The sequence below is a fragment of the Trichogramma pretiosum genome, unplaced genomic scaffold, assembly GCF_000599845.2.
Source record: "Trichogramma pretiosum strain Unisexual culture from Peru unplaced genomic scaffold, Tpre_2.0 scaffold21, whole genome shotgun sequence".
Classification (NCBI taxonomy): domain Eukaryota; kingdom Metazoa; phylum Arthropoda; class Insecta; order Hymenoptera; family Trichogrammatidae; genus Trichogramma; species Trichogramma pretiosum.
Window position 1 is genome coordinate 1,789,581 of NW_019640940.1, and position 27,254 is coordinate 1,816,834.

At 40.4% G+C, this 27,254-nt stretch overlaps 1 protein-coding gene across 5 annotated transcripts; it reads left to right on the top strand.

Moving 5' to 3' along the window:
• Positions 1–1,198: 1,198 nt before the first annotated feature.
• On the top strand, positions 1,199–20,020 carry LOC106659774 (facilitated trehalose transporter Tret1-like). Of its 5 annotated transcripts, none has more exons than XM_014382462.2 (4): positions 1,199–1,258; positions 16,917–17,025; positions 17,913–18,129; positions 18,229–20,020. In XM_014382462.2, exons 2-4 carry the CDS (start codon positions 16,953–16,955, stop codon positions 19,520–19,522), a joined length of 1,584 nt encoding a protein of 527 aa, XP_014237948.1. In that variant the 5' UTR covers positions 1,199–1,258; positions 16,917–16,952; the 3' UTR covers positions 19,523–20,020. The 5 variants fall into 5 exon arrangements, with proteins under 5 accessions (XP_014237948.1, XP_014237946.1, XP_014237945.1 ...); XM_014382460.2 differs by lacking the exon at positions 1,199–1,258 and adding an exon at positions 5,784–6,100; XM_014382459.2 differs by lacking the exon at positions 1,199–1,258 and adding an exon at positions 7,996–8,774.
• The last annotated feature ends 7,234 nt before the right edge of the window (positions 20,021–27,254 follow it).

Below are 27,254 nucleotides of genomic sequence, written 5' to 3' on the forward strand. Positions count from 1 at the left end.
TCGTCGGGTACACATATATATCGGGATGAAAAAAAAAGAGATACTTCAGAGTGTCACGGAATAAAAGGGGGAGTAATAAAATGAAATTTACGATGCAAAGTACTGAAATCGAACTTTTTTCCTTTTTTTAATCAACCGAGAGGATTATTGAAGTTCCGAATTTTATTACTATAATTATCGAGCGTCGATGTGAAAAATGCACTAAATTTAATTTTAAAAATAAATCCTGTTGCACGCAAATGGGAAGCTTCGACAAAGCCATTCACGCGCGCGGCACGTCAATTCCTCTGCGAAATTATTCAACAATCATTCCTACATCATTACGTTTGCGTAATCGGTTGGCGATTAAAACGAGTCGCAGAGCGAGTGGCATTAGGTCGTATTTCACTTCCGCTCGATTATGCCCTCTCTATTATAGGCGCGCGAGCGCGACATATTTCGCGTGAATATCCGTAAAAAAAAAAGGAAAGGATAAACAAAACGAGAAAACGCGGCACACAATTTCTAGCGCGCTCATATGCGTCGCGGAGATTTGCAATTCATTTAACAAAACGATTGATCGAAGCTCCAATATACAGTTCATGCGTGTGCTATATACGGTCCTTGAGCGGTGCAGTGTGTGTACGCGTAGTTTCGCGCTCGCAAACGGACATTTATATATGCTATGCCGTTGCTGCTGCTGCTGTTGCTTCTTTGTGAGCGCGTGCCATTGTGCGTGGGAGTTTTTTTCGTCAACATTTATGTAGCTCGCGCGAGCACACTTTGATCAAAAAGACACAAAAAAAACAACAACAACAACGAGACAGGCGCGCATCGACTAAACTGTTACGCGAGCGGCGGTGTCTGTATACCAGCAACTGAAATGCGCGCATAGAAGGTAAAAAAAAAACACTCCAACGTATAGGCATACATGCGCTGCTCGTCAAAGTCAACGTAAAAATCTCACCCGCACACGTTTATTTGCTGCTATACATATAGAAATACGTGCCGTATACAACCGGACAGGCAGTTTGCAATCAATCGTCTGTATACATACACGGTATACCCATTCTATCTGTATAGTCGCGGCACACGAGCATGGAGTTTCTGTCGGTTTTAGATAAAATATATGTTCGGGATTTATGCGCAAAGCCCTGCTATCGAAAGAAATAATCTTTCGATTGTTTTTATGCAGAAATATTTTAATATGTTTAATGTATAAAGAGAGTGGTGGATTAGAACAAGTGTCGCCCCAGGCAAACCTTCACCTGCTGCTCAGGTAACTCAAACGTCTCTCGAAGTCTATCAGTTAATTTATCACAATTTTTCACCAACACATGTTTGATGAATTCGAGTCGTGTGTCATTTCGTGAGGTTTATCATAAATCCAGAAACCAACTGAAGGCTTGCCCCATTCAGAGTTCCAAGCAAGATGCAAAAAAACATTCTCGGATGATTATCGCATGGACAAATGCAGAAACTAAGTGGTTATAAGATGAACAGAAAGAAGTGATTAGTAGTAGGCGAAATCTGAAAACATCGCAACGTCGATGTAAAAAAGTATAATGATAATTTAACCCCTTAAGTTCAGGTAGTATACAATTATTTCAACACAATTTTATTGAAATTTATAAAAACATCCATTCGAGTGTCTATACATATTTATAATTGTTAATTATCATTTATTCTCGCAATTGTCGCACGCTTAATCCTGAGCATCGTGTACTGTCTTTTGGTGCCTGATCCGATCCGACCTTTTTCCAAACTTTTTCTTGCACCTGTCGCATGCATAATCTTTGCGACCTTCGTGTATTATTTTTTTATGGACGCGCAAATGCGATTGGTATCCAAATTTCTTTTCGCAGTTATCACACGCGTAATCCTTGCGACCTTCATGGACTATCCTTTGGTGCTTCAACACATCTGATCTAGTCCCGAATTTTTTTTCGCATTTGTCGCATGCGTAATCTTTCCGACCTTCATGGACAGTTTTTTGGTGGATTAGCAAATACGATTTTTGTCCAAATTTCTTCTCGCATATGTCGCATGCAAAATCTTTGCGACCTTCGTGTACTGTTTTTTGGTGGTAAAGCAGATTCGCTTTTTGTGAAAATTTTTTCTCGCATTTGTCGCATTCGAAATCTTTCCGACCTTCGTGGACTGTTTTTTTATGCAAATCCAAATGTGGTTTTTGTCCAAATTTTTTTTCCCAATTGTCACATGTGTAATCTTTGCGACCTTCGTGAACTGTCTTTTGATGAGTAATCAAAGTCGATTTTTTTCCAAATTTCGCCTCGCACTTGTCGCATGCATAATTTTTACAACCTTTATGGGCTGCCTTTATGTGCAAGAGCAATCTATGTTTATTTTCAAATCTTTTTGCGCACTTTTCACATAGGTAATCTTTGAAAACTTCGTGAAATATTTTGTTGTGCTTGAGTAAAATTGATTTATTTTCAAATTTTCTCTCGCACTTGGTGCACGTGAAATTGTCGCGATCTTTGTGAACTAATTTTTGGTGCTTAGACAAACTCGATTTTTTCACAAATTTCTTTTCGCATCTATCGCATGCCGAATCTTTGGGGCCTCTGTGTTCTGATATTTGATGCCTACTCAAATAACTTCGGAACTTAACTTTTTTTTCGCTTTTGTCGCATGTGTAATTTTTCTGATCATTGTGAGTTGTGTCTCGATGTATTATCATGCTTGATTCTAGTGTAAATGCCTCCTGACTAGTGTCACTAACATATTTTTTGTCGTCTGAAACAACAATGTCCTGTTCACTTGAATCATCTTTCGAAACGCTTTTCTCGGATTTCTTCTCACGATTATCCATATTGATGCCTAAAATAAACGATGGAACTTTATTTTTAGCACCACAGAAATAGAATAAGTACAATTTATCTTCTGATATTATTGATAGTTTCATCGGGACAGACAACATTCAAACTAATTTAATTTTACTACAAATACGATAATTGTGTCGAGAGACGATATCAAACTCGTTTATGTTCATATTGTTTACAATTAAGGTACCAATTTATCTGTTTATTGATTACCCTGGCAATATTTGAGGCAATTTAAAATTTAAACTTTGCAACGATTCTTTGAGGAATTTTTTGGCCTTCTAAAACTAAGTACTTCTCAAGAAAAATCTCTACGGATAACTAATAATACATTTACACATGTATATTAAAAATTTTTGATATCCATTCCAAAATTTTCCGCCCAACGCCATGGCGTGATTGGCGTGCTCCATAATCCATCGCTGTAGAAAACGATTAGTACCATACAATGTCAGTGTTTTTCGGTGCGAATTATCATTCTAATGTAAAAAGGTACAATTGACATCATGGTATTTTTATTTTAAAAATATATATTATGTATGTGTATAAAATAAATAAGATATTATATGTTGAGATATGTATGTGCAGCAAGTAGCTGTGTAGAAGGTAACCCATTGATAAGCTCATCAGCGATGAGCTTTGAATTTCATCACTAGATGTCACAATCAAATCCAAATGAAAAAAATTTAACTTCTATAATTATATTTCTCAAAAACCTCAAAAACCTCAAACTCTCGATGACTTTTAGTTGCCCCAGCGCAGGAAGGTATCTATTTCCAAGCTGTAGCAAGAAGGATACTTACTCGCGCGCAGAGGCAAAAAGGTATCTAACTCGAGCGCAGCGGCAAAAAGGCATCTAATTCGAGCGAGAAGCGAAAAAGTAGCTTATTCAAACGAAGTGGCAAGAAAGTTTTGACGCGCTGAATTTAGGTTGGCAACGCAGACGTAAATGATAAAATTTTGTTTCAATATTCAATATTCAACATTTAATTCAAACTTATGTAAAGCCGGTAACTTCTACTTTCCTCTCAGAACATACAAAGTTCTCCATAAGTGGCAAATTGAGTCGAAATCGCGGTGAGATTGATTTGTTTGCTCGCATTACAAATGAATGAAAATCATTACACTAGCTCACTTGTTTTTTCTCTTTTTTGCTCTAATACAAAGCACAATTTTATCATTTACGGCTCCGTTGCCAACCTAAATTCAGCGCGTCAAAACTTTCTTGCCACTTCGTTTGAATAAGCTACTTTTTTGCTTCTCGCTCGAATTAGATACCTTTTTGCCGCTGCGCTCGAGTTAGATACCTTTTTGCCTCTGCGCGCGAGTAAGTATCCTTCTTGCTACAGCTTGGAAATAGATACCTTCCTGCGCTGGGGCGACGTTTTGTTTTTATTAATTTACGGTTTCATTCGCAGGGTTGAAATCCTTTTTTGAACGTTTTTTTGCGGTGATTTTAAAATAGACCCAGGCAAAATTCGATGTAAGACGGAAAATATGGAGATTCGTACAATGTTTCAGTAGTTAAATCCTGAAAAAAGAATATTATTTTCTTTCAATGTTCCGAAATATAATATTGAATATTTTGTTGATTCATGCAATCGAATAAAAATATGATGTATAAAGATTATTGTACACCTTAATAGAAACTCTAAATATTAACAATGGCCTAGTGAATAAAAATGAAAATTCGAAATGTTTTGAAATACAATAATCATGTACATGATTATTAATTGGCTCGTTTTTGGCTATTTTATTGTTACGACTGTGTTGCATCGATCTGGAAATGCTAATTGAATCAAAAATTCAAGTCTCCACCGCCAGATGGCGAGTACCTTTATGTGTAAATCTGCAAGCGGCAAAGTAAAAATAATTGTATAAGTCAAAGCACGGTTTTCGAAATCGCTATGATGTAACTAATTCGAGAGTGCTATCAGAAAAAATACCCTCATACAATCAGTTAAAACAATTAGTATTGGTGGTTACTTCTTTTTCGCTTCATTCGTGTACCGAAAAAAAAGTATTCAGGCGCGAGTCAAGAAGTCAGGCCCAAATCGCTCGATCAAGTGCACACACACACACACGCACACACGAGTAAACGCGTTTGATAGTGACATTGTGGTCTATACCCAACAGTTTCCGGGGGGGAACGATTCACGGCGCAGTGCACTGCAGTCGGGCGATGGTCATGTACGTCGCGAGATAAGAGCAAGAAAAGATCGCGCGCTGGATGACGAGAAAAATTGAAGCACACGAGAAGTAGGCGAAGAAGAAAGTGAGCTGCACGAGGAGAAGTACTCGCGCGCGCGAGCGGGTATTATACGCGTGTATATGCGAGCTACACGCGGCCACTCTCGTTTGACGTTAATAATAGCCCCTGCACGAGAGCAGTAGATAAGGCAAAGTTGAAAAGTCGTAATATAATGACTCTGTCTCTCTCTCTCTCTGTCTCTCTCTGGGTCTTGCGGCGAGTAGTCGCGACCCGTGCGCGTCTGTATAAGCGTGTATGTGTAACCGAAGCTCGAGCATCCTGCGCGCCGAGTCCGAGAGGTAATTAACTAACGAGATTAAGGCCAATTAGACCATCTTTCGAAGACACGAGAGATAGAGAGTAATGCGCGCTTACTTTTATATACGTATATGACCATATGTCGCGGGTACGTACGCACTCGATGCGCCTCGCGTGAAGTATAAGAAACATCGTTCGCGGTGGTGGTGGTGGCGGCGAGAGACTTCGCGAAGCAGCGAGGATAGGATCATGGGACGAGTCGAAGAAGCTCGAGCGGCGGCGATCGACTGTTCAAGGGAAGCTCCAGTAGACAGCGAGCGATCGGCGCTTATCGGTTACATTAATACACGAGTCTCGCTCCGGCAGCAGCAGCAGCAGATTCTATGCCGTGTCGCATAATATAGTGAACTGTGTGTAAAGTAGCAGTGGCAGCGCACACGCATATAAATACGCAATACGTAATACGCGCCGCGCTACCTTTTTTTTTTGTTGTCGTCGTCGTCGAAGCGTGTCACACTGCGTCTCGCGCCGACGAAGCGCGCGCGCGCGACACTAATACTCGGGGCTCCTCCGTGCGCGCTCCAGCATCGCGACGTCGGTGTCGCGGCGATATCAACACTGCTCTGCACACACACACGCGCGTGAATCGTCGTCGTCGATCATGCCTCGATATTCATCGTGAAAAGTTTTTGTACGCGTACAGTTCTCGTTGCCGATTTCTGGATTCTGGGAGGAAGAGCTTGCGGACACTTTTCATCGTAACAAGGTAGGTGTTACTCTTTTGTGTGCTTTGAATTTAATTTGAAAGATTCGCGCGCCCACGAACGCAGTGCCTTTATTATATATACGATCGTAAGGCGACGAAATTTTCGGCAAGCTCGGCGGGAGATTAAAAATAAAACGTGCGAAGCTGCTGCCTATATGCCGACTGCGTTGTTGCTCGTAGCTCTGCTTCCCGTGTCGTTGAATTTTCTCTCGCAACTCGCGCACTCGCTGCATCGTATAGCGGAGATAAATAAATAATACTAAAATTCTGCCGATGAATATAATGCGCGCGAGACTGTGCGAGAGAGAGAGAATTAAAACATTTATCGCGAATTCGGAATGTAATATTCAGTCTCGTTGAGTTGGTTGCTCTCCAGATATTTTGTTGTTTTTTTACTTCTTCTGCACGCACAGTCTCGCAGAGATTAGCATCGTAATTTTGCGTGCGCGCACATACAGAGAATTTGCGCAAATGCGTCCGCACAAAGGGGAGGGCTTGCGCAGCTTTTTGTGGCTACTCTTCGATCTTTCGGCGATACCGATACCGTACTGTGTTAAGTTAAAGATCGACTGACAAGAAGAGGCTAAAAAAAAAAGTTCCTCTATACGCATCTCTGTGTGACAAAAAACAAAATATATTCTTACCCAAATTTCTTTGTTTTCCAAGATTTTATCGTATAAAACGTGAAAAAGTAAAAGGAATCATGACGGCAATAGTAAACGGCGCGTAATCGTTTCCACGAGATTCACGCGTGCGAGCCCGGCTACACATATCACTGGCACGCTCTTAATGATAGTTTATTGCTCGATAATGACTTGATTACATACATGAATATGAAATAATGTTCATCGAGATATCTTCTCCATCCAAATCTCCGTAATGTGATTTTTTTTTTAAATTATCTAATTATCTAATACTAATCGTTACTTAATCGCTGATGAAAATGTATGGGTCTATATAGATTTGACAGTTTGACTCCGAACTTGATACAGTGATTATGTGTTTATGTGTATCGCGTCGAGCGCGAGCAGTGTCATCGAAACGATTATAATTCGCGATAGCTCGCGCGACTACGACTACGAAGCCGAAGCACGTGCTCGACTATAGCATAAGCGATTTTGCGGCGCTTGCGCGCGCACGCTACTCCAAACGCGTTATCGCCTTCTCTTCGGCATAATATACACGTATGCGTGTTGTATACAAAAGCGCACGCTTATGTACTTCGATCGTGTATACACCCGAACTTTATTTTCGCCTTTTTTACCGGTTGAAATCGACCGATTCGAGCAAATCGAAAGAGTGTAGGACTCGACGAGTCCTCGACCGAGGGATGGCGCGATCGGCATCGAGATCCCGACGCGGCTTATCGGTGAAATCAGCGGCTCGATCGTCCGCGTAATATAATTTGTAATATCGGCTGCTCGCCTCGGTCGCTCCGGCACGTTTCCTCGATACGTATATATATACGTATATAATCTCTCCGCGTTCGCTCGCGTAGTTTTATATATGCACATGTGTGCGAGGCGTGCGAAAGCCGCAGTCGGCCGCCGCCGCTACGTTATTGGGCCTCGGTCGCACCCCACTCTTACGGACTTTTTAAAAATATACACACGCGCATAATGGGCAAAGAGAGAGAGAGAGAGAGAAAGAGAGAAGCGCGCGGTATTACATGCGTCTCTGTTTTCCTCGTGCGCGAATTGTTCCGTCTTTCTCGCTTACACACTCTTTCGCACTGTTTGGCAATCGAGAGCCGCGTCTCGCATTATTATCAGCGGGCGCGCGAGCGGCTTAATCCCTCTCTCTATCTCTTTCTCTTTCTCTTCGGCAGTGCTTCGGCGTTTATTCATATTTACGAAACTTGAACGATCGGCATTTAATTTTTTTTTTTTTTGTTTACGTTGTCTCTTTCTTCTTCTTGTGCTTTGATTTTGAAAAAAGGTCACACACACACATACACGCGAGTGTGCGTGGGGGAGTGCGAACTCAATCGCAGTGTGCGTTCGTGTGAGTGAGGGTGCGAGAGTACACGCGCCTGCGCGTGTATCTCGATTCTCGCGTATGCGAAAACGATATATATAATTTATATCCATGTGCACGACGTCGAGGTCCGAGGCTAATACTTTCGGAGTCGTCGACTGCTGCTGTTACTGCTGCTGCTGCTGACGAGCAGAAATGCCTCGGCCGAGATAATACATAAGAGGAAAGGAGAGAGAAAGAGATAGAAAAAGATAGAGAGAGAAAGAGAGTAAGAGAGAGAGAGAGAGAGAGAGAGAGAGGACCGTTCATGCTACTGTGCTGTGGCGTGCTGCGCGCTGCCGCAAAAAAATTCACGATCATGGCTTTCGACAGTGGCTAATATCGACGACGACGACGACGACGACATGCTGTAACACGCGCACACACATATTACACACGTTTGATTTGAAATATTTCTCCGAGTGAGCGCGACCATAGTGTGCCTGCCTGCATATTTTTACGTATATGTACATGTGTTACATAGATCGAGCCATCGCGAGGAGTCCAAAGTGCGTTTACGTTAGTTTTTCGGTGTGCAGATAAGTGCAGAAAATAGTGTGCTCGCGTCTGTGAGATATTTTTCGACCGAGGCACTGCTACAACTGCTACTGCTACGATCATGAGCAACGGCAACTGCAATTCGGCGTCCGATGCATTGGTAAGACCTACTGATTGCCTCACGAAAACTCCGAATTTATCGCATCTCTCGATGAAGCGAGTGAAAGACGATAGCGTCAAAGCCCCCCTTTCTTCCAAGTCTGACTATATATTTTTTTTCGTAACAAATGTGTAATAGACATGGTCGCGCACGCACTCGTTCACCTCGCTGGCTCGCTCGGCAGCTAGCCTCACTGCGTGCACTCGCTACTCTGCACACACCAGTCACCACCGCACACGCGCATGACTATTTTCACGGCTCGCGCGAGGAGAAAGACGGAGGAAATGAGGAGCAACTGCATACACACACACACAGAGCATATTGCACGGTGTGCGCGCGCAATTTTACTGCACGTGCAGAAGCTATGTATACCTATCTCTCTCTCTCTCCTCTCGATGCACCTCTGGCGCATCTATAGCTGCAGTCGAAGCGGCGCGACGCGAAACCCATGGCTTTTTGATTTTCGACTTTTATATACGTATAGAGTCGTGCAGCGATGTGACATTATGGGACGACGAGGACCGCCGTCTGTCGTCGATCGCGCTCTTAATAGCACCGAGCGCATAATTAAATCGTTCGCGTCTCGTTCCATATGCTGTCGACGCGCATCGATATACTTGTTGCGCGCGTTTGTATATATATACACGCGAGTCGCGAAACTCCTTTTTTTTTCTTTATCTGCGCGCCTGTGCCTATACATCACAAAAAGCTGTAACAACGCAGGCCGAGATATATTTTATCGGCGCGTCTCGACTTTCGTTGCATCGAATCGTTCTGCGTGTACATACACGCGCGTACCGATTCGATACACGATTTTTTTTTCTGTTATTTTTTGTGTATTTGTTTTATCGCCTCGCTTTGTGCGCGAGCGCGAGAAAGAGGAAACGTGGCCGATGTAATTATTCAATACTGCATACTGAAGGAATTATGTATATGTGGGGAATATTGTTTATCGTTCGGGCATGTATAGAGTTTGCATTAAGTGTGCCATGTCAATCATTTTAAACGATCGCGATATATGGCTCGGTAGAGAACATTGACTTTTGTCAATGTGCGTATAATATACTTAGGATATGTGAGCAATTTTTCCGTAAATAGGAGTACTTATTGATGAACTTGCTGAAATCATTCGGAACTGTTTTCTGACTCTCTGTTCGGCTGTGGAGTATAGAATATCTAGAGAAAAATCCACTAGGGTTCGGTAAAAGGGTATTTACAAGATAGTAAAGCTTGCAGAGTTTAGGATGAACGAATTACACTGAAAAATGATTAGCATTGTAAAATGGATATCAACTTAAGTTGAAAATTTGATTGTTAAGTTTAGATTGAGAGAAACTTTGATAAAAAGGCAGGTAACAATTACTATAACCATGGTAATATTTACTAATATTTGTGCCAAATGTTTCATATAAGAAGTATGATACAACACTTCAATCGAATATAATAATTTTTATTATACACATAGTACCTACATATTGCAATACCGTTTCTCTGGGTGTATAAATAATAATGCGTTTCATTTTTCTCTAAAAATTTATTGATTTTCTTAAAATTTGAACATTATTTTTACATTATGCGATTACAATTAACATTGGAGAAACAATGGAAATTTTTTAATTGACCCTTCAATGTTACACGTTCATTAAATTGTAATAGATGAGAAATGAACCACTTTGAAGTGTCTTTTGAAACTACTGTTACTTGAGTATTTATTACCGTATTTATCGCGTTTAAGTTAGGTACCATTATGCACCACATCTATGTGTTTTTTGAGATGTCCCTTCTGCCTGAATGTCTTTCCACAAATATCACACTTATGTTTAGAACCATTATGCATCCAACCGACGTGGAGTTTGAGATTACCTTTCGTTGAGGATTTTTTTCCACAAATATCACACATATGTATAGTACCATTATGCGCCACATCAATGTGTTTTTTGAGATAATGTATTGATGAAAATGTCTTTTTACAAATATCACATGTAGATGTGATACCATTATGTACCGAATCGATGTGTTTATTGAGATGTCCCTTCTGTGCGAATGTCTTTCCACAAATATCACATGTAAGTGTAACACCATTGTGCATCGCATCGATGTGGACTATGAGATTACTTTTCGTTGAGGATCTTTTTCCGCAAATATCACATGTATATGTGATACCATTATGTACCGAATCGATGTGTTTATTGAGATTACCTCTATTTGAGAAGTTCTTTCCGCAAATATCACATGCATGAGTAATGCCATTATGCATCGCATTGATGTGGGCTCTGAGATTAGATTTGGTTGTTATTTTCTTTCCGCAAATGTCACATGTATGTTTAATACCATTGTGTATCGAATCAACGTGAATTTGGAGACTTTTTTTAGTCGAGAATGACTTCTGGCATAGATCGCATGATCGAGTGATTTTACCATGAATTGAACCAATGTGGATTTTGAGACTAAGCTTGTTTCTGAACTTTTTATCGCATATACTGCATGTGTGCAAGACACCACTGTGCACCGTATCGATGTGTTGTTTTAGATTTTTTTTCTTCAAGTAAGTCTTTTTGCATATTTTACATGCGTATGTTGTATCATTACGCCCTTGGAGGTTATGATCGTTTTTCAACTTTTTTTGTATTTTTCTTATATTATTCTGTTTGACAAGTTTATTGTCGAAATTCAAGCTCGACTCTACTGCTGTATCATCAGTAACTTCTTGTTTTACTTCCTCCGTGGTTTCTGTTTTAATGTTGGGCTTGACATCTTCACATTCAACAACTATTTCCACTTCGTCATCGAGTGCACTTTCATGATTTTCGTCACATTTTTGAAGGTTACGATTCTGTTGAGAGATCAAAACAATGTGAGAATCATTATAAAAAAGCAACTATATACCGGTTTATACATCTAAAATCTTACTGCATTTTCTCGTAGAAATGGTGAGAGTTGTAAGTTTTTAATATCGGGTTTCTCGTCAATCATTTCATAATTATTTTCAGTTAGCAACGCATCACTAGGTTCCTCTTTCACCCTGAAATAACCTCAATACGATCAAGTATTGCGTCATAAAATTTTCATACTTTCATGCTCGCAAAGTGAAAATTACCTGACAGCGTGACAATTAAAAACATCACTGGACTCCATCTTTCTTATTTAGAATCTTTCCGTGGTGGTTTCAAAAACACTATATTAAAACGAAAAGACTGTGCCGTGCTGTGTTCGCTAAAACTATGAAAAACTGTGTGTTAATGCGAAGAGCACCAGTTCACTCCCTCGATTAATTCTGCGCAATGGCACGCACGACCGAACGCTGCGCGCCGGGCAGCAAATGCGGAGAGGTCGTGTGCACGCGACCACACGACGTAAACAACGGAAGAAAATTTCGGTAAGAAATTATCATTAAGAGTAGTTGAAGTGGTCTCCTTATTAGAATAATGCAATAAGGTAAACTTTTAAGGTAAATTTTTGTCAAACAAGTGTATCTACTTGAAAAATTGATAAAACTTTAATACAAATTTATCATTAGATGCACTGTACCTTTAATATCGAAATCACCGTGTTTAAATTTGTCCTTAACTTTCGTATTTATTTAAATAAGTAATATTGGAATCAACAAATCAATGGGCGATCTTAACCTGTACTGTTTTACTAAAAGCGCACTGCTGTTTTTGGGTGTCCCTATAGATGGAACGCGCTTTTGAGACACACTTGATTAATTTATTCCATAATAAAATTATTATTACGCAGTTGGCTTCGAAATCATTTTTTATTGATAATACTAATGCAAATTGATACTTTTCAATTTTGCTAGTTTAAAAGCTAGTGTTCCACAAATTGGTACACCGTTCCATAATCACTGCTTTTACCTTACTATCTTTTATTATAGCGTCTATAAATGTGTATTTGATTCGTATAGTTCTATATAGTCCAGATGCTTAGGGGGTTTCGTGGCCGATTGAGGTCCATTATAAAAACGAACAAAGGTTTCTTACCTATTATAGCCTGTGTTGATAATTGATAAAATTGTTATAAAAATCGAAAAAAAAATCACACGTATTTTATAACTGATACTATGAGTTTTTGTTCGTTGCATTTTTTCGCTCAAGTCAATCTGTATTGAGATAAAAAATCGCAAAAGTGTTTTTTTGCTTTCAAAGTTATCTAGAAATCGTTACATTTTCAAGCCCTGCGAAAACAAACATCTTAATCGAAATAATACAAAGAACATAAAAGTCTCAGAATTATTTATAAATTTGGTAAGAAATTTTTAAGATTTTTCAAAACGATTTTATAAATCATCAACACTAAAATCATCAATCAATTTTTTTGAACTCGTTGTCAAAAAAACGAGCTTCATATATTCAGGTTCAGTTGGCTAAGATACATAAAAAATGAATATTCGTTCGTGTGAAATCCCCTTAGCATCTGGACTAATAGGCAGTATGCTGGATTTATATTTCGAACATGATCATAGGTCGTATTAATCGTCACACTCGAATTTCAAATTAAACAGCAGCAGCAGCTTATACTGCGTTATCTGGTATTGCATTACGAGAAAGCGAGAGACTAGCTAAGTAGACTGAATGTACACTTTCTCATCTTATCTAAATCGAACGACTGCTACGCTACATACAGCTATACAATATGCTTTTTGTAGATTCGGCCATATGTTTAGCCAGCCATACGAAAGTCGTACATAATATACGTACAGTCAGTACACGTAAAGTCGCCGTGGCACGAACAACGAAAAAAAATCTTACCACCCGTATAGAGTGATTATTGTGTTAAAAAAGTTAGTAAATTATAAGCGATCGTGTGTTGTGTTCGTGATTGCGCAAAACGATCGACATGTCTTCGGGCGACGAAACCAACTGCCATGAACAATTGGAAAGTTTAAAGAGCTCACGCGAACAGACCAATTGGACCTATTGGATCAATTGGAGCAATTGGCTCCGCATTGGTCGATACGCTCTACTCGATCGATTTTATCCCTTGCTCAGCGACTGGACGGGCCCACTTCCGAATCTTCGAGACATCTTTCGCAGGGAAGAGATCGAGTGTCTTCTCGTAGTTTCCATAAAGCATTGCACGAACGAAGACTCGCGCGACAATCGAGGACAACGATTCATCGAGTTGGTGGTTCGCAGCGGCTACAGGGACGGCCAGCCCGACCTCGACGAGGACGGCAAGCCACTGCTGCGTCGCATCACACCGATACATCAGGCGGGTAAATTATTGCGCGGGAAACAGCATGCCGTGATTCGCGAGCTTTTCAAGATCTACGACAGCTTCGAGGCGAATTACGCCGACGAGGATGGATACACGCATCTTCACGCGGCCTGCGAGTACGGCTGCAACGACGTCGTCGAGGGATTCCTCGAGCACGGCCAGGTCGATCTCAATTGCATCGAACGCAGAGAAGGTAATTCGCCGCTAATGCTGGCGGCTTTCCATCACAGACGCGTGGTCGAGACGCTGCTGAGGGCAGGCGCCGATCCCAAATTAGCCAATAAGGACGGATTGACTCCTCTGCACGAAATTTCCTGGGGACCGCAGGACGACGACTCGTTGGAGAGGTTTTTCGAGATCTGCGACGACCTGGGGCAGACGGTGCAGGTCGACGCCCTGGACAAGTGGGGCACCGCGCCGTTGGTCTATGCCGTGAGGTCGAAGAAAACGAGACAGACGGAAGTGCTGCTGAGACGAGGCGCCGATCCCAATTTGATCGACGGTGACGGAGCGGTGCCGCTGCACAACGCTCTGCGCAAGGGCCTGAAGAAGGCGACCGCGATCCTGCTGAGGGCTGGCGCCGATGCCAATTTCGTCGATCCCTGGGGAGTGACGGCCCTTCACTACATCTGCAGAAGTGGAAGAAAGAACGGCGCCTACGAGCTCGCGAAGACGTTCTTCGAGATCTACTGCGACGAGATGCGGAAGTCGGTGCGGATCGACGTACTGGACGGCGAGTTCGAGGCACCGCTGCAGTTGGCGCTGGAGCGCGACAACGGGAAGCTGGCCGAGTTGCTGCTGAGGAGGGGCGCCGATCCGAACATGATCGACGATCATGGCAGGACGCATCTGCTGTGGGCAGTGAGAAATCTGAAGCCGCACGCGGTCGACCTCCTCTTGGATAACGGGGCCGACGTATCTAGCTTCGTTTTTCCCACCGAGAGCGGTTTCAACGAGGGCATTATAATCATGAAGAACGACCGCCTTTGTCCGAGGTTCAAATTGAAACTGGCGTCCAGTCTTATGTCCATCTACGACAGTCTCGAGAAAAAAGGATACGAATGGGGCCTACGGGACGTCCTGACAATCATGAGATTGTTCGACTATTACGAATTGTTCCAGAAGCCGGCGGACATTCGCGAGTTGTGGCGCGACTGTGGGCAGCGGGCGAGATGCACGAGAAAATTCAGGATGAAGCCGCGGGGCCTGTTGTCGCTCTACGACGTGATTCGGGCGCGACACGAACAGGTGACGAGATTCCGTGTACGAGGACTGCTCACCAACGGGGACTACTTCGATTTCGCCTGCTCGACATTTCGCGAGATCCCCAAGAGGCTACGAGAGGCTTGCGCTCTGGATCTGTGCGAGAAATTATCCAGAAGATTTTTCCTCGAATGGGCGCGGGATTCTTTGTACGAGCTGATGCGTTACCGATTGCCAATCCATTGCTGCGACATGATCGCGAGGAACGACATGACGAACAGAGATCTGTATAATATTTGCCAGGCGGCTTCGAAAACGAGCTACTCTTGGTGGCCATTTATTCAATTGTTACTTTCATGTTCAATAGTTTTTGTATTGTATATTATATTTTCATTCTCTCTTTTTTTCTCTGTCGCTGTATCTGTATGTCTCTTTGGACTGGTAGAGTTTTTTTTTTGGCTTTATGAAATAGAGTACTTTTTTTGTTATTTTTTATGTTGCTTGATGTTCATTACTATATTGTATACATATTATATTACTTTGTATAACTAGTCCTAAGAAAATTTATTTATTTTGCATTCAATTGCAATTTCATAACAACATGTGTATTTTTTCATTTTTTTTGTATGCATTCTGTAATTATTGTAAATTCTTGCTTTTTTTTTAAACGATTGTATTCAAATTGTATTATTTGTGGCTTACGGCAAGGCCTAGCCAAATAAATTCGTAAAAACTAAAATTTCTAATAAAAGACTGAGTACTTTTTTTTGTTGAAAAAATCTTCATGCACGGGCCATACAGCTATACATGTGAACGTGGTTAATTGCTTCGTTAAATAAAGAACATCACAGATAGAAGAATGGCAAGATAAAAGAAAATATGAAAACGAGGTTGGAATATTAGAAAAGTTAATAAAAAAAGATCAATGCTACGTGAAATTTAATTGAAAGAAAATTTTTGAAAATCATAAATTGCAATTAAAACTGCTCGTTTATAATAGAAAAATATAGATCGTGCTTATAACATTATAGATACACTTTTTGGGTCTATTACTCAAAAATTATATGAAATAGTTGATGCTTGCGCTTCCCAGAAATTTAAACATTATAAATGCTCCATCTTGACCTATTAGTGGACTTTAAGATAGTTTCATGATATTCAACCTAATTCTCGTGTGATTATTAGAATAGGAGAACAAAATACTCATTACTTGAGTCGAATTTTGCTTCGTATCCCCTGTACTGCTCACATTATATCTTAATTCATTAATATAGCCTTCCGCCCCGCAACACTTATATCCTAAATTACTTTTACTATTGAATTAATTAGATAGTGGCATCGTTAGATACGGCATACTTTTACTTTCTGTTCATCGGTATTGTCTGAATAGGTGGGATATATGGTGTTCGCAGTGAGTTAATTAGTCATTTTAACGGGCTCATTCGTACCACACATAATGATTTAAGGTTAAGATCATTTATTCAGATATTATGTATTAGATCGTCAATTGAGAAATCGATATTCTAGGTATTTGAATAGAGCGTTTCATTGTTCAACATTTTAGTTTACAAAAGTCAAAAGTAGCGTTATAATTACCCGAAATTGATTGAGAGTCGATCACGTGAGTTTATTTTCTTTCAAAATTAGAATAATAAATTGAATTTTCTTATTTCTAACAATAAACGTATAATTAAAATTGGTAATTTTATATATTTTCAGCTAAACGGATTGAAGGAGCATCCCGACATTCAAAAAATGGAGGTATCACGAGCCCAGCAGGCTCAAAGTAAGAGGACTCAATGGAAACAGTGGGCTGCTTGCATTTCCGGTAAATATTAGCACCAAAAAAATCGAATAACTCGTACTCTTTGAATTTCTGCAAAGCTTACAACGCGCGATAAAAGCTCGTAAAAAGGGACAAAGTGAAATCGTAACCAAATCCTATCCTCGTGAATTTCTTCTTTTACTTTTTATTCTCGATCGATTCTTTCGTTACACCCGTTTGAAAGCTTCGGCGTAAATTTTTAAACCACTATTTACCAGGAACGTCGGATTACATCCGAATCGAAATTCAAATTTAACGCGTCGCGCCGCTGCAGAAAAATTCTCCACCAATTCTCCACCGCGCGCACACGGTTTCGCGACGTTTTTCGAGTGACATATTAATTTTGACTCGCATTCGCGAGCACACGCACACCCGCGAAAGTAATTGTATATTAAGCGGTCGTTTGAATTTTTTAGCAAGTTTTTTTTTTATTTTTGTATATACGTACGTGTGTGCGTGTGAGCGGGTGACCTGCTCTCGCTCTCTCTCTCTCTTTCCCTCCTTTGAGCTGAATGACTCTGCCGCACGCTCCCTCGAGTACATAGATCTTTTTTTTCGCTCTCTTTCTCTCTCTCCCTCGTTTTAACGTGGGGGTGGCTTTGGCGCGAAAGTACGACGCGCTCACAGCTCGCTCGGCCTTGTTTTAACTCTCTTGCGCGCACAGAGCTAAAAGCTTTTTTAGAAAAAGTTTTCAAAAGAAACGATTCATATTTTTTTCCTCTCTCTCTCTCTCTCCTTTCTTTCTTTCTTTCTTTCTTTCTTTCTTTCCCTTTTATTTTATTTTTTTTTTATATACTTTATCGTCGTAAGACCGAAACGCGGCTGCGAGGGTAAACGACGCTCCTCATAATTTCGATTTGCTTTTTTTTGCCCCCCCCGTCCTTACGCAGCGACGCTATCGATGGTCGCCGCGGGCACTGTCTACGGCTGGACAACGACGATGGGCAGTCGCATCACCATCAACGGCACCGCGAACGCAACCACGGGCTGGGACAACGACGACTCCGTGCCGTTTCAAATCACCGAGGACGAGTCCTCCTGGGTCGTGTCGCTCACTGTGATAGGATCGATGATCGGTCCATTTTACGGCGCTTACATCGCCGCCACGTAAGTATACGCAAAAAAAAAAAAAATAAAAAAACTATCCAATCCATTTCGTTCTTCTTTTTTTCTCTGTCTTCTGAACACGACTTTGTTCTCCCGCAGATACGGGCGTAAGCTGTGCCTGCTGCTGACCTCGCTCTTCTACATACTCGGCTGGCTGCTGGTGATATTCGCCCAGAACGTGAATTACTTGTACGCGTCGCGGATGATCCTCGGCGTCGGGGTGGGCATGTCCTACACGGCCAACCCCATGTACGTGTCCGAGGTGGCGGACGTCAACATACGCGGCGCCCTCAGCACCCTCATAGCCGTCAACGTGTTCACGGGCTCGCTGATCGCCTGCTCGGTGGGGCCCTGGTCGAGTTACAGCGTCCTCGGCGTCTGCCTGCTCGCCATACCCGTGATATTCGTGCTGACGTTCGCCTGGTTCCCCGAGACGCCGTATTACCTGGTGTCCAAGGGCAAGCACACCGAGGCCAAGGAGGCCATCGGATTTTTGAAGGGCCTGAGCGACTCCGAGGAGCTGGATCAGGAGCTCGAGCTCGTGCGCAAGAACATCGGCGTGGTCGAGTCCAACGACGAGCTCAAGTTTCGCTTCGCCGACGTGCGCCTGCTGCTCACCAACGTCAACAATCGTCGCGCCCTGCTCATCGTCATGGGCCTGATTCTCGGCCAGCAGCTGAGCGGCAACTTCAGCACGATGCAGTACCTGGAGACGATGTTCAATGAGGCCAAGATCGGCGTGGCGCCCCACATCGCCACCATCATCATCGTCTCGGTGGGTCTGGTGTCGGGTGCAACCGCTACGATGACAGTCGAGGGTGCCGGCCGGCGTCTGCTGCTCATACTGTCGAGTTTCGGCTGCGGCCTGACCCTCCTGGCTCTGGCCGTCTACCTGCTGATGAACGACCAAGGCACCGACGTAACCACCTTCAATCTGCTGCCCGTGTTCGACGTCATATTCTTCCAGATATTCTATCAGGTCGGCCTCGGCACTATGACCAATCTGCTCATCGGCGAGCTGTTCCCCACTAACGTCAAGGGCATCGCCGGCGCCATCATCACCATCTTCGACGGCCTCCTGGGCTTCGTCGTCTCCAAGGTCTACATGGACTTCAAGCACAGCGGCGGCCTCTATGTCACCTACCTCATCTTCGCCGTGTCCTGCTTCGTGCTGTTCGTCTTCGTCTACGGTTTCGTGCCGGAGACCAAGTGCAAGACCTTCAACGAGATACAGGACATACTGGCCGAGCTCAAACCCTTCCGCATGACCAAGCGGCCCTTCTGGTCCAAGTGCGGCGCGACGGCGGCGACGGCGACTCGCGCAGGCATCGACAAGAAGAACGACAACAGCAACAAGAACAACGGAGCGGCAGCAGCCGCCAACGAAGTCTGACGTCGTCTCGCGCGTCGATGATGAGCGGTCGTCGTGATTTATCCATAAGTCATAAGTCGCTGATTAATTTTAACGTAGATAACGTAGTTGATGTTTTTCCCGGAAAATGTTGTACTTTTTAACTTTTTAAGTGCTCTTGCGTCGTTTTTCTTTATTGTTTTGTTGCTGTGTGTGCGCGCGCCTGTACATAAGTAAAATTCGAACTCGATTTTTTGTATTTAAACTTTCGTTTTTGTCCCGCGAGTTTTTTATATTAGATTTCTGTCCTCTCCTTTATGCGCGTAAAAATTGAGTGTCGAACTGAAAAGAATAAAGCGACGATGAGCTTGGAACGATGAGTGGGCGACGAAATATTACGATAAACATAAATACGTATGCGGTGCTATACGATATATAAAAATAAAAGAAACAATTGTCGTCCTCCTTTCGGCTGTTGTAACGCACAATTTTATCGATTCATTGTGATACAAACGATAATATAAACAAAACAAAAAAAAACGAACAGAATCGACGATTCTTCCCCGATTCGTAATATTTTTGTAAATCAAAACGTATACACGTATATTATTATATATTATACATTATATATATCTTTCGAATATTAAATATTATCATATGAAAATGTAACCGTTGACCTTTTAACGTTTGCCAAAGTTCGTGCTTCTCTCCTGTTCCGTGAGAAATGAAAAATAATAAATGATAAAAGAATAAAACGAAAAAAAAAACAGATCGTGTGATATAACAAATATACATTATATTTCTATAGGATTATTTTAACGATGATAAAATATCGCGAACACAGAATTATGTATGTGAAACCTTGTATACGAATTTCGAGCTTTCGTAAGCTCCGTTGTGTAGAGATCAATTAGTTGTGTACTTCAACATTAAAAATGTGTCTGATTATGTTACAAGAATAAAAACCTGTCAATTGTAAATCTTTAAAAGCGACGATAATTAAATTAATTATCTTTTAGCGCTGTCTGACAATTATTTGAGAGATAATAATTGTATCATATTTTCAGTCGAAATATATCCATTTTTACAAAAAAAATCAATTCCTTTATTAGTAAAAATATTCCAAACTGTCATTAGTAAAGTGAGTGAGTAATTGATTTTTCCAATTTTTTTATAATATTCGTAATATTGATGCATGCATATGGATCAGATTTAGAAATTTTTAAAAAAACTTGCGGACGAGGTACACGGATTTTCCTGATATTTCGGTTTGTTATAGTACATCATAAAAGAGTCATAAACCAAAATTTTAGACCCCCTCTGTCCCTCCTATCCCCACCATCGCTATAAACGTCTATTTTCTATTTATATTTATTCTGAAGGCCTGAAGTAATTAAAACATCTGAAAAAATTCATGAAGGTATATTATTTATAGGTATATAACGATCCAAACAACCTTGAATTTTTTCAGATTTTTTTAGTGCTTCAGGCCTTCAGAAAATTTTTTTGAAAATTTCAATTATTTTATTTTCGGTGAAATGGTTTGATATATCAGACCGTAGCATTTTTTTAATTGTGACATCAAAAAACGATTCCTTGAATTTTTTTATAATTTTTCATTCATGCCGCTGAAGCCTAGAGCTGAAAAACCGCTTTTTTCATTAAAATAATTTTTTTAGGGCTGTATGGAGCCTCAAAAAATCTGATAAATATTTTTTCTTTTTTTTTTTTTCATCAATAGTATATTGCTGCCCTAGGCCGCGAAAAACAGAAAAGTCCCAGAGTACGTGTAATTAGTGGCCTTCCCGCTCTTCCCGCTTTGCGCAGCGCCAGGGAAGTAGTCACTTTCGGGCCGCTGGTATGAAAAATACATAATCTCCATTTTTAACAAAAAAGGTTCCTGGAACCCGATGGTTCTGGTAAAAAAATTTCAAAATATTTTTGTTGAATTCCTTGTCAAATTTTAATAAATTTTGACCGTTTCAAGTTTTCGATTGAAGCTTCCGAGCTCATTCTAGAGCATAACAAAGATTAACCCTTTAACGCCTGAAATGACCATTTTTGGACAACATTTATAGCAATGAATTACACCGACTAGAAATTGTTTGAAAAAATTTTCAGACATCATTTCTCGCGTAAAATTTAATGTACTTTTCGAATCCGGGGTCAGAATCTAAAAAAAATTATTAAATAAAATGTTATAAACAATTTTGTAAAAAAAACATGAAATTTCGAGAAAAAAATCTCGATTTTTGGATTTTTGAAAAAATGGTGTTATCCAGAAATCCAAAAATAGCTCCAAAAATTCTGAAAAAATTCAGGCATTTTCTTAGATCAATTCTAAACCCTTTTTATTCCCCAACTTTTTCTTGTAAAGTTGATGGTTATCAAGTTAAAAATTGTCGAAATCATTTTATGACATACAGGTCTTCGAGAGTCAAATTTATGATCGCCATTTTGAATTTCGTAATTATAACTGTTTTACAATAAAGTATACAAGCCATTGACCAAATTTATATGCGTGAGACGCACGAGCGAACCTTTTTTCTGTATTTTGATATTTCGATATCGTAACTATTAGACTTTTAAGTCTACACCCCATGGACGCAAAAAAAACGTGTTAGACCTATAGAGCAAGTCTGTTTCGACTCGAAAATTCGGATAAAATCAAATTTTTTTTCAAAAAAATCGTGTTTTTTATTGTTTAGTTGTTCATAACTTTTACACATCAACTTTTTTGACAATTCTGACGCTGGATTCGAAAAGTTCATAAAATTTTACGTCGGTTATGACTATTCTGACATTTCTTACATAATTTTTTCACATAGTTTACAGCGAATCAAAAAATAACTAAAATTTCGTCCGTTTGGCCCGAAACGGGTTAAAATCATTTGAACAACAGTATTAAATTTTAATGAACTTTATTGAACATAAAATTAAAGATGACATGAGAATTTCTCATTTACATCATAGTACACGTAAAAAAATTTGAAGAAAAAGCGTACACTAAGTACAGATACAAAAAGTTAAATGAAATTTTACTTGAAGTTTAATATGAATCTAAATAAAAAGTGTACAATGAGTACACTTACCAAAAATTGAATAAAAAGCTAAACTACGAGGGTATATTAGGTACATTAAATACCCTAAGTTGAACGTAATGTAAGGAATAAATTTATGCATCAACATATTTTTTAAATGTTGTTTGTCTTAAGGCCGATCCAAAGAAAATTCTTTTAAATTATTAGTCAACGTGAAAACTGCAGGACTGTTATTCCTCGTTGCGTGTTTTTTGTTGAGTTTTTTGTTCGTTGTTTTTGGGTTGATGTCAAGCAAGTATCTACAAATGAATCAAATAATTTTAATTAATAAAAATAGACACTAGTAAATATAAATATTATAAATAATAATCAAAAATTTAATTTTACCTTTGCATAAATTCTAAAGTTTTTTCAAACCTATTAGTGTAACAAAATCCAAATAAGATTATTAAAAACTCAGTACTGGTTAATTTTAATATTTACTCAACTGCTAATGTTTTGTTAATTCTTCTTTAGCTACTCCTAAGCAAGAAAAGAGCCTCAGCCTCAGCCCACATGATTTGCAAGAACAAATCAACAACCTGCAATCACAACTTCTGAAAATGCAACAAAATTCGCTAGGGATGGAGTTGGAGCTGGAAAATGATGATTTGTCAATGCTACAGCCGCTAATAACTTCACAACAGATCTATTTCGATAATGCAGATGTAATGCAGGAAACGGATGTTTTGGAATCCAATGAATTTCTGCCTCAACAGGTTGCACAATATCAACAAACAAATAATCTCATTAATCAGCAGCAGCGTCAAAAGCAACAACTTTAAGTCCAACAGCAGCAAAAGCAACAGCAACGTCAGCAACTTCAATTTCAGCAGCAGCAAAAGCAACAGCAACGTCAGCAACTTCAATTCTAAAAGCAGCAACAACTCCAGCTTGAGAAGCAGCAACAGCAGCAATTTCAAAGACAACAGCTTCAACAGCAGCAGCAACTCCAACTTGAGCGCCAGCAACAGCAGAAAATGTTTTTGCAATTTAAGCAACAACAATATCAAAAGCAAAAAAAAATGCAGCAGCTGGGGTTGATAAATATATTTCAACCACAACAAGAGGAAGTCCGATCGACTTGCAAAAAACTGCAGTCAATATTGACCTTGCAACACTCGAGCAACGAGCAGCTGTCACAATCTCTACTCGATGAGCAGCCAACATCAGATATATCATTTCAACCACGATTATTGGCTAATAAGCACCAACAGCAGCAGCAGCAGCTCGTCTTATTAAACAAGTCAAGAGAGACAGAAAGAACACGTCAGAAGCCTATTGATCATCACCTGGGAGACAAAACAACGAAACGTCGGTAACGAAAATAGCGCCGGAGTCATGTACGAGAGTGTGTGTGCCTAGTCGTGATCGCGCCAAATAATTACGCCAGTTCTTTTGATAAATAAAAGTGATTTCTCATAAATAATAAATAAGTGTTTGTGATTCTTTTTATTTCGCCTTTCTTTCCCGTTCCCTCGAACGTCGCGTATTTAGCCCTATTCGAGCCAGCGTCCTCACAGTGCGGCGGTGGCTGGGCATCGAAAAACCACCGTGTCGCAAGACTTCATTTCGAAATTTCCTCATAATTACTTCATTTTTAATTACTCATATTATAAATTAATGGCTTTGCAGCTGATATTGGCATGTAGCGTTTGTTGCAGACTTATTTGCAAATTTCGTCTGCAAGCGTGACTATGTGTTGCGTGTACCCGAGTGCATGTTACGCTACGATCAGTTGGTGTTGATATTTAGCGCTCGTTGCGGACTTATTTGCAAAGTTCATCTCTGCAAGCATCGGTGGCGTCTGGTAGTTGGTGGATGGTATTACGGACTGCGAGTGCAACGATCACGTAGTGTACCTGTACTCCGAACGTACGCAGCTTGTTCGACCCTGCTGGACGGTGTCACGGACTGCGAGTGCAACGATCGTGTAACGTGTATATAACCCCTGCTCCGAGCGTAAAGCTTGTTCGACTATGGTGGACGGTGTCACGCATTGGCAGTGCAACGAGTGTAGTGCATGTAACCTCTGTCCCGAACGTACGCAGCTTGTTCGACTCTGGTGGACGGTGTCACGCATTGATCATCAGTGCATCGAGTGTAGTGCATGTAACCTCGGTGCTCGGAACGTACAAGCACATACGCATCATGCCTAAGGATAAAACATTTAAAAATAGTGAATACTACAGTCGTGTTCTGGCTCTAAAACGTATTGAAAAAAAGTACTGTAAATATACAAAATTTAGACGCGGCGAGTACAGAAATCTTTTTCCGAGCATCAAACGAGATCCACAAAAATTTCTTCAATATATGAGAATGTCGGTCGAAGAGTTTCACTACATCGTACACGTCTTGTATAAAGCGCTGCAAAAGGACTGGTGCAATTTGCACAACAAGCCTATTCTTCCAGAAGAAGAGATTGTCATTACCATAAGATTTCTCGCCACAGGACAGGGTTATGTGAGTCTAGCATTTGCATTCAACATAGGAGTGTCTACCGTGAGTAAAATAATTCACGAGGTCATGGACTACATGTGGATTATTCTGAGACCAGTACATATGGGAGTCCCTACACGTCAAGATTTTCTAAGTTCAGCCAATAAACTTTTCTACGCAAATATAATATTCCCAATTGCATCGGAGCCGTTGACGGCAAACACGTTAGAATAAAGAAGCCTGCTCACTCTGGCAGTTTATATTTCAATTACAAAAGGTATTTTTCGTGTGTGTTGCAAGCGGTTGTCGACGGCAATGGAAAATTTACATTTATAGATATCTGTCCCTACGGCTCCCAAAGTGATGGTGCGATATTTGGTCACTCCGATTTCAAAAGAGGTCTCGATGAACGTGCGTTCGCAATACCCGACGCTGCGAAGCTCCCATTCACGAATATAACGATGCCGTATTATTTTATTGGAGACGGGGCCTACCCTCTGCGAGGAGACCTGTTAAAACCTATTCGAGGCCATAACTTACCTCCGTGGCAAAAATATTATAATAAACGTATATCGAGAGCAAGAGCATTATCTTGACGGATGTGGAAAACGAGGAAGCAGGAGCTGTCTTTTTATCTCAAGAGGGTATTGCCAATCAAAACTATCCAGATGCACATTTTAGACAAGGTCTCGTGGAAAGAGAGAAGCTGATTCGTTGGTTCAACGGTCACGCACATCATCTCTAGATGCATTGTAAAAAGTAAGTTGAATGCTCTTGAACCATTTTTATCGTAATTTCACAAATTACTCAACGCTGTGATTTCTCTTATTTTCAGTATTTTTGGGGTGTCCGTAACATCCACTTCATGAATTCAATAACAGCCATTTATCAAAAGAAATATATTTTGTTTGCTAAAGCCATGTATCTCATAAAGGAGACAAAATTTTTATTCTTATGTAATAAAAAAAATATTCATGATAAATATTATTATAGAAAAAATTATAGAATTCAAAAGTAATCGAACGAGTAAAAGTCGAAACAAAAAAATAAGTAAAAAATTAAAAACAAATTAAAAATTGAAAAATTAAGAAAAAATCAACTTAATAAAAAAATCTAAAATCTAAAAGTAAAAAGTAAGAAAACAAAAAAACGAAAAACATGAATCAAAAAAACGAGAAAATCAAGAAAAAGAAAAGTCAGAAAATCCCAACACAAGCATCGATGTTTCACATCTGGGGCATTATCAATGCGTGCTTACTCTTCAAATCGTTCCCTATCATTGAGTTAAGTAATCAGAGTAGCTTCTCGAGCTTTAGCGAGCCAGATGTTTATTGCAGATTTTTTATTACAGATTTGGAAAAAACGGGAAAATTAACATTAAAATATGGATTTTTTTTAAGGTCAAAAAGTATTTTTTTGTCTGAGGCGAGCCAGTGGGCGACTCTAGTAGTTAGTCGTACCCCTCGAACCGCAATTTCGGTCCAAACTCCCGGCGCGTCATTCTAGTCCGCTCAGCCAGGAAAAGCCTTTTTCCAAACGAATGGAGCTATAACTGACCGTACTATACACGAGCTGCCTTAATGCGTAAGGGCTCGTACTACGGAAGCACAAAATAATCGAAATTACTCACGTTGTTGCCTCGCAGACGAGGCCAAGTACCACGCAGATATGACGCAAGTCGCCAAGGTTTTATGCTGCTGCGATGGAGATCTTCGGGTCTGCCAGGTCGTATAGCAGATGACGGGCCGACGTCGGCGCTCACTCGTGGAGGCGTAGTTGGAGAAGCTTGGTGCTCTGTGGTTATCGCCAGCACTCACACTCAATGACTAAAGTACACCACAAATGCACACTCACACTGCAATACACTCTTTCTCTTTATCCATGGAGTGGATAGAGACACACGTAGTATCGCTTTCTAAAAGAGCATAAAATTGCCTTTAATTTTGTAGTACTAAAACCTATCTACGTTCATTAGAACTAAAGTTACAGGTTTTCGAAGGTTCTCTGAAAATTCAAGTATCGAATCAGCTTTGAACGGCTCCCAGATTGGATACTTGATTTTTTCGGATTAACCCGTTCCAGGCCAAACGAACGAAATTTCCTACATTTGTTCCGGTGCTATAAACTTTGCGAAAAAAATATCTGATAAATGTTTAAATAGTCATTTTTGACGTGAAATTTTATGAACTTTTTTAATCCAGTGTTAGAATTGTCAAAAAAGTTATGAGCAAAAGTTATGAACAATTGAACAACAA